Source organism: Cannabis sativa, chromosome 5 (assembly GCF_029168945.1).
Source record: "Cannabis sativa cultivar Pink pepper isolate KNU-18-1 chromosome 5, ASM2916894v1, whole genome shotgun sequence".
Taxonomy (NCBI): domain Eukaryota; kingdom Viridiplantae; phylum Streptophyta; class Magnoliopsida; order Rosales; family Cannabaceae; genus Cannabis; species Cannabis sativa.
Window position 1 is genome coordinate 21,401,972 of NC_083605.1, and position 7,718 is coordinate 21,409,689.

A 7,718-nucleotide genomic window follows, 5' to 3' on the forward strand; every position below is an offset into this window, starting at 1 on the left:
TTTGCAAACTTTAATATTCAAGGGTTTTTTGCTTTACACTTGTCACGATAGGGCTTTGCCACGTTTTTTTTTTAAAAAAAAAGAAATCATTTTTATTTTTTGATTTGACAATTTGCTACTCTTATCAAAAAGGTTATGTACTTTTATATTTTTCTTTTATTTTTTTCGAATATAAAATTTTTACTTATAACCCACTCTCCCCTCAACTATTCATCTTCTTCCCCCATTTTCAGTTTTCATTTACAATTTCAAGTAGTGGGTGGTTTATGCATTTGAAAAAATTTCAAATCTCATCCCACTTTCTTAAACTCCCCTCTCATTTTCCCCCCCATTTTTCTTATTTTTGTCTATAAATACCTTCATAATTGCTTATAATGGCCGTTACTCGTTCATCTCCATCTCCGGCTAAAGCTACAAAACCCACAAAACAATCTCAGAAAACCAGACCCAAATCAAAAATGGGTAAAAAAAATATTAAAGACAACCCTCCTAGCCCCACTTCCCCTTCTGCTGAAAGAAAAAATCATGGTGGACCTTCGAAGAACACTCGAGGGAAAAGACCTCGAACTGTGGTTGAAAACTCAGACTCAGATTTTGAGTTGGAATCTGAATTTCTTAAGTCGCCTGTCTCTGTGAAGGTATTTTACTATTTATCTTTTGTTGTTTTTGATTTTTTTTTTTTTTGTTAAATTCGATTTTTGAAGTTCATATAACTGGGTATATGTTTGTTTTTCTCTCTGTATTTGTAATTGTTTTATATATCTTGTTTGATTTATTTATGTGTTTTTTTTTTAATTTTTATTTGTTATTTTGTTGGTGTTGTTTCGTTTTATTTTAGGCGAGGGTAAATCCCCTGTAAAGGTGTTGCCATCATCAGGTGTGGCTGAGGAAATTCCTCTTAATAGGATTGTTGAGGTTTGTCATGTTATGCATTGTGTTCTATGTTTTTTTTATTGTTATTTCGTAGTATTTTATGGTGTTTTAGCAGTGTTTTTTATTGTTCTATTTTTAGGATTGGGAATGCAAGTACAACCGATCTCAATTCTATCATTCTAGAGTAGTAACATCTGGGTATTACTCTGTAATTGGAGACATTAAGAGAATTCTAACTGAAAGCCAATTGGAAATTTTTTCAAAATCTGTGTTTGGTTATTTTCTTCGGCTTCCGGAGTACATAATTCATTACCAATTGCTTCATTGTTTGCTGTTGAGGGAGGTTCAGCAGCCTAATGGGTTGGAGTTTTGGGTTTGTGTCCAAGGGAAATATCTTAGGTTTAGTATCGAAGAGTTTGCGTTGGTCACAGGGTTAGATTGTCATGTTGATTTTGATTTTTATCAGTTTAAGCAAGATGATAATGAATTGGTCAAACATTATTTTAAGGGGTACAAAAAAATTACCAAGGGTGCTATTCAGATTGCCTTTATTGCTGACAATCTTAAGGATAATGACGATCTTGCAGTCAAGTTGGCTGTCTTGTATTTTGTGCAGTGTTATTTGTTTGGTGGTCCCCCGGGTAAAGTTGTTTCGTCTGAGGAAATAGATGTTGTCGATAGTGGTCGATATAATGAATTTGGTTGGGGCAAGCATTGTTTTGATATCACTATGCATTCTTTGAAGGGTAAGATAGATTCTGGTTATAAGAGGGTACTTCGTAGTGACGAGGATGGTGGGTATTACAGGTTACTGGGTTTTCCTTTGGCTATTCAATTCTGGTTTTTCGAATGTTGCCCGTACGTTATTGGGAAACTTTCGTTGTACTCAAATGTTGGCATTCCAAGGATTTTGAATTGGCCTAAACTACCCAAGGACAAGGAGGGTCAGGTGAAAATGGATGTCATGAACACCCTCATTTTCGATCGGTCTTTTAAAGAGGTAATTCTGTTGTTTTTTACACTATTTCTACTGTTGTTTTAATGTTGTTTTTGTGTACATTAGTTATACTTTATGTTTTGATTGTTTTTGTTATTTTATAATTTCAGTTTCATGTGCATATTTTTTTTTTGGTTTTTGTTGTTTCAGTTAAAATTAAGAAACATCACTCCAACTTCTGTTGAGAGATTGAGTTTGAGCCTTACTGATTTTTTCTCTGGCGAGACTACTCCCGATGCTGTCAAATTAAAAATTAAAGGTGGTTCCAAGTCTGTTGGTCAACTTGGCTTGATGGGTGCTTCTTCATCATCTGCTCATGAGAATGTCTCCCGAGTTGAGTTTGAGGAATTAAAAAAGAGTCTATCTGTTGTTGTCAGCCAGCAAGGGATACTTATTAAATCTGTTGCTGAGATGAACAAGAAGTTGGACATTCTTATTGAGGTGCTTTTTTAATTGTCTTTACTTTTTTCTGTTATTTTTTTAGTAGTGTTTTTATGTTGTTTTATACAGTAAATTAATTTTTTAAGTTTTTTTTGTTCTCAGTCATCCCAAGGTGGTCATACTCACAATGGATCTCAGTCTGAAGATGCTCTTCGTTCTTCAGAAAATGAGGATGATGAAGATTCCATTTCAGATGAAGATGAGGATGATAAAATCGAGGATGACAAAGGAGATGAACATCATGACGATGAAACTGATGATGATGATGATGATGATCTTGATGGAGCTGGTATTGGTGCTGGTCAGGATGAGGCTCACACGGGGGATGTTTCGTAATGATGAGGGTGTTGTTGTCCCCGAGGTTGTTTCGAGGGATGATGATACCGGCAAGGTGGATGATGCCAAGAATTTTGACCCTGTGGAACCTGTTGCAGAGATCAAACAGGTGTATTTCTTGTTTGGCCATCATTTTTTTTGTGCCATTTGTGTGGATTTTGTGTTTTGAGTTTGTTTTAATAGTTTTTTAATGTTGTTTTTGTTGTCAGCCTGAAAAGTCTCAAGGTGGGGAGGAGAACAGTGATGTTGATGCAACAATTGCATCTGCTGTTAAAGCTGTGGAGAATTTGGTTTGTATTTCTCTTTTTTTTTTCTTTGTAATTTGTGTTTATATGATATTCTATTGTTGTTTTAATAGTGTTTTGATTGTACTTTTTGAAATAAAAAATAAGTCTTCTTTTTTTCCTTTTTCTTTTTTAGATTGGTTCCTCAACTCATGTCCCTGCTTCTGTTGAGACTTCTGAGAAGACTGATCTTGAAATGGTTGTTTTTCAAGAGACTCCTATTTTACGTCCTCAAAAGAGGGATTGGAAGAAAGGAGCTGTTTTGAGCTTGCTTCTGGTGCATCTAAATCAGGTTCATCCTCAGTTTCTCGTGATGATTCTGTTTATAAGGTCGTTAAATATGTGCGTGGTTTGTGCCCGTTGGACAACAAGATTGGTGAACCTGTCGATCCGCAATTGGAAGCTGAGTTTGTCACGTGGGTTGATACAGGTCTTAGAAAGCATAAATCTAAGTAAGTATTTTTGTAGGTATTTTCAGTTATATATCTCTTATTGTTTTCCATTTAGTTTTTAATTTTTTATTTGTGTTTTGATATTTTTTATTTGTTTTTTTTTAGCACAACAACTAATGTGTATTGTAAGGGTAAGGACACAATATTTCCACCATTTCGTTTTGGTGTTGAGGACATTAGCAACAAGATGTGGTTTCACAACCTTGCCTACCCTAATTGTTTCCTTACCAATTCTGTAAGTTTTTTTTATTATTATTATTTATATATTTTTGTTGTTTTTTTTTATTTGTTTTATGTTTTTAAGTGTTGTTCTGTTAGTTTTTTTATAAGTTTGAATGATTTTTTACTAAATTTTTTTTCTTGTGCAGCACATTGACATTATTTTCTATTATCTTTGTAAGAAAATAATGTACTCAGTCGAGCCGAAAATCAAAGTCACCACAACTGATTGCCTGTTTTGTTCTAGCATAACAAGTTTGTATGAGAAGTTTGTTGAGAAAAACAACGATATATCGGTGTTGTCTCTTTCTCACAATGTGGCCCAGTACATCCAAGGTGGTAAGATATTATGTGCCACTCCTTGGCGTTTGGTTGATCATGTTGTTATGCCTATCAATGTCAAATTACAGGATCATTGGATTTGTGGTCGTCTAAACATAGTTGACAGGCGGATATATCTGTACAATTCATTGCGTTCTGGAAGGTATATGACAGCTGCAAAAGAGGCTTGCAAGCCTTTTTCTGTTATTTTACCATATTACTTCTCTATGTTAGACTTCAAAGGCCTTCGCAACGAAGCTAAGTTTAGCACGATGGAACCGTTCCCTATTGTTGCTGTTGATGGTTTACCCGAGCAGGTCACAGCGTAAGTTTTATGTATAGTGTTCAATATTTTTCACTGCTTGTTTGTATTGTTAAGTTTTTGTTATGTGACTTTGATTTTTATTAGTGTTCTCATAGTGTCTGTTTTTGTGTTTTCTTATTGTTTTTTTTTCCAGTGATTGTGGTGTTTTTGTAGCATCATTTGCTGAGTATTTCATTGATGGCAAACCCATCCCATCCTCTGGTTTTGATGTGGAAATTCACCGCGATCGTTTGGCTGTGTTATTTTATCAATATGGCATGAAGAAGCAACTTGAGAACATTGAAAGTGAATCCGAGGCCCCTCCCAGCCTTCCCAAGAAGTGATTTGTTTTTTCAATCAGACTGTCATTGTTCTTATGGTTTTTTAATGTTGTTTTTATGTTTTTTTATGTTGTTTTCGAAAACAAACATTGGTGTTCTGTTATGTTTTCTTACGTTTTGTGTGGACAATATGTAATCTTTATTTTTGTATGTTTTTTTTTCTTCTTCTTATGTACAAACAAGTTGTTATGTTAAATTTGTTAGTATTTTCATTTCACATCCCTTCTTTTTATGTTTTTTTTTCTTATAGTTTCTCTGTTTTTTTGAATACAAATATTCATTTCAATATTAAAAACACAAACTGTTTCAATAATAAACTTCATATATATATTCAATTTAGTATCCAACATCTTTTAATATCCAATCTAAAGTATCATCAAATCCCAATGTAATCAATGTTTTCAAATAAAAACTGTATTCCCTTTGTATTTCAGAAATTTAAATTCCTCAATATCTCATTCTCAAAACGTATGTGTAGTTTTCTTTTGTTTTTCCACTGTTGTTCTGTTGTTGTTTTTATTCCCTTCTACGTCTTCTGCTGCATGTTCTTTTGTTATGCCCCAGTTCACCACATTTTCTGCACTTGTTGTGTTGATCCTTTTCCCATCCAGCCTTCCTTCTTAATGTTTTTGGTCTTCCTGATTTTACTCTTTCATGCGGAGGCAAGACTATAATATTCTTCACTTCTTCCGGTACCTCCCACTCACTTTGGTGTCCTATTGGGTAAACTGTCCCTGAATAAGTTGCCAGCCAATTTTTTTTTGTGTAGTAATCTGAACAGTAGGTGTACGGGTCCATGTTCATCTCCCTCATCACGGCCACAGCGTGCCCGCATGGCATTTCATCTATTTGGAACCTGTTGCACGTGCATGTTCTTTTTTCTAGGTCTACTTCCCACGATTCTTTCATTCTTGTTACCTCAAACAAGTAATCTGTTGTTGCTTTAACCTGTTTTAAATTTTATTACAAAAAAAACAAACATAGCTGATATTCTTACAACAACAATACAAAACTATTAAAATAACACTACTACAACACATTTACTTACTGTTTGTTTTTTTTTTTTAAAAAAAAAAAAAGAAGCATAATTAATATGTTACCTCCAGATTCAATGAGTATGTGTAATTTTTCAGCAGTATGTCTTCTCCAGTTGGTGATAGCTTAGTGAAGGTGTTGTGTGCTTTTGTCCTATTAGTATGCGTCCATTGTTGCACCAATGCTCTCAAGCATTCTAGCAGCGTTGTAATTGGTAGCTCCCTTGCTGCCAAATTTGCAGCGTTCAGTGATTCTGATATGTTTGAGGTCATTGTAGAATACCTCTTTTTTTGGCTATGAATTCTTGACCACTTTTCATAACCGACTTTTTTTAGGTAAGGTCTTATGCGTTTGTCGAATCCATCCAATTCAGCCATGTGGAACTCGAATTGCTTTTCTGTGTAGGCTTTGACTGCTCCAAAGAATGGCAGATTGTATTTGGCAGCATGTTGTTTGAAGCTTGTTTTAAGGTTGCTCAAAATGTGGTAACCGCAGTAACTGTGTGTAATTTCTGGATAGATTTCTCTTGCTGCTTTGATGAGGCTTTCATTCCTGTCTGAAATTAGGCATTGGTGTTCCCGGACCCCATACGCTTCTTTAAATTTTTTGAAGAACCATTTCCAAGATTGGTCATTCTCAGAATCTGTAACACAAAACGCTAGTAGAAAAATATGACCTGCTGCATCTTGTGTGAATGCGCACAACAAAGTTCCCCCATAAGCTGCTTTGAGGAACGTTCCGTCGACAACAACTATCGGTCTGCATGCTCCCCACCCTTTTATGGATGCATCCAACGCCATGAAAACAAAGAGCAAGCTATTGTCTTCTGTTGTTTTCAGATCGACAAATGATCCCGGGTTTGTTTTTTCCACCATGTGTAAGAAACTCGGTATTAGGCTGTACGAGTCACTAGCATTACCTCTCAAGTCGTTTACTGCATGTTCCTTACTTCTCCAAGCTTTCATATAGTTCATTTTGATGCCATATCTGTATTTCAACTCCCCTTTTATGTCCATCGGTGTTGCCTTTGTCTTTATGTTCAAGAACTTCGGTTTTATGCATTCCCCTATCAGTTTCGATGTTGCTTGCCTTTGGTCTTCATGCCTAATATTTATGGGGCATGTGTGGATATTTGAGAACCTATTAAAACAAAATCAACATTAAAAAACGTTTAAAACAAAAACAACATTAAAAAACTATTAAAACAAACCTGTTGCAGAGATCAAACAGGTGTATTTTCAGTACAAAGTGTGGAAAAAGGGCATTTGTTCAGGCTGACAACAAAAACAACATTAAAAAAACTATTAAAACAAACCTCCTGATTATGAATGTGTTTGTTGGGCCATTGCTCGATGCTCGTAGTGACCAATTGCAGCTTTCGTAAACACATTTCAGACTGTACTCTTGAGAGCAGGACTTCCACACTTTGTACTGAAAGTTGTTTTTGATTGCGTAGTAGCTGAGGACATTCTTTAGAGTTTCTTTGTCTTTGTATGCCTGTCCTTTTTCCACTTCGGGGTGATGCTTGTCTGTTATTAACTTTGCATTGTTGATGTCGATTTCTGGATCCAGTTTTTTACTGGTGTTTTCAAGTTTTTCTACCATTTCTTCAGCAACCAGATTTGCATAGTCAATTATGTCGAATTTGTCGTTCTCATCTTCTATTGTTTCTGACTGTTCCCCTTCTTCTGTTTGCTGTCCCGTTGTGTATGATTCTGTTGTTGTTATGTTGTTTTCAAGCGTTGTTGTGTTGTTTTCGATCATTGCCACATTATATTCATACGGTGTTGTTGTGGATATCAAATTTGGTGTTGCAGCAGGTGTTTTGTTGTTGTTTTGCTAGTTGACGCATAGTGGATATGTGGTGAAATATGTTTCCTTGATTTTCAATTCCAAGTAAAAGTAGAGGCTTCGATCGTTGCATATTTTGATCGGTGGTATTCCTTCTTTAGCTTGGTACTGTATTTGTAGTGTTGTGCTGGTGTTTTCGCACCCCAATGAAGTAAGCAGTATTTGCAGTAGCTCTTCGTAGTTGCATTTTGTTGGTATGAATTCTCCACTAGCCACATAGTTCACATAATTGTGATCTTCATTCCATTGTCCATTGCTCTTGAT

The 7,718-nt window shown here is 35.3% G+C and overlaps 2 protein-coding genes across 2 annotated transcripts; one reads left to right on the forward strand and one right to left on the reverse strand.

The window, feature by feature from the left end:
- Positions 1 to 3,790: 3,790 nt before the first annotated feature.
- On the forward strand, positions 3,791 to 4,571 carry LOC115717923 (uncharacterized). The gene is made up of 2 exons (XM_061115504.1): positions 3,791 to 4,248; positions 4,382 to 4,571. Exons 1-2 carry the CDS (start codon positions 3,791 to 3,793, stop codon positions 4,569 to 4,571), a joined length of 648 nt encoding a protein of 215 aa, XP_060971487.1.
- A 513-nt stretch (positions 4,572 to 5,084) lies between these two features.
- LOC133038210 (uncharacterized) lies at positions 5,085 to 7,367 on the reverse strand. The gene is made up of 3 exons (XM_061116297.1): positions 6,919 to 7,367; positions 5,669 to 6,743; positions 5,085 to 5,516 (listed from the first exon to the last, which is right to left on the reverse strand). Exons 1-3 carry the CDS (start codon positions 7,365 to 7,367, stop codon positions 5,085 to 5,087), a joined length of 1,956 nt encoding a protein of 651 aa, XP_060972280.1.
- Positions 7,368 to 7,718: the final 351 nt, after the last annotated feature.

Bases quoted from the DNA above. Each gene is read 5' to 3' on its own strand.
- LOC133038210 (XM_061116297.1), bottom strand. From the start codon at position 7,367: ATGATCGAAAACAACACAACAACGCTTGAAAACAACATAACAACAACA. The intron at 6,744-6,918 runs GTTTGTTTTAAT...TTGTTTTAATAG, and splicing joins AACACATTCATAATCAGGAG to GTTCTCAAATATCCACACAT. The intron at 5,517-5,668 runs GTAACATATTAA...AATTTAAAACAG, and splicing joins CATACTCATTGAATCTGGAG to GTTAAAGCAACAACAGATTA.
- LOC115717923 (XM_061115504.1), top strand. From the start codon at position 3,791: ATGTACTCAGTCGAGCCGAAAATCAAAGTCACCACAACTGATTGCCTG. The intron at 4,249-4,381 runs GTAAGTTTTATG...TTTTTTTTCCAG, and splicing joins TTACCCGAGCAGGTCACAGC to TGATTGTGGTGTTTTTGTAG.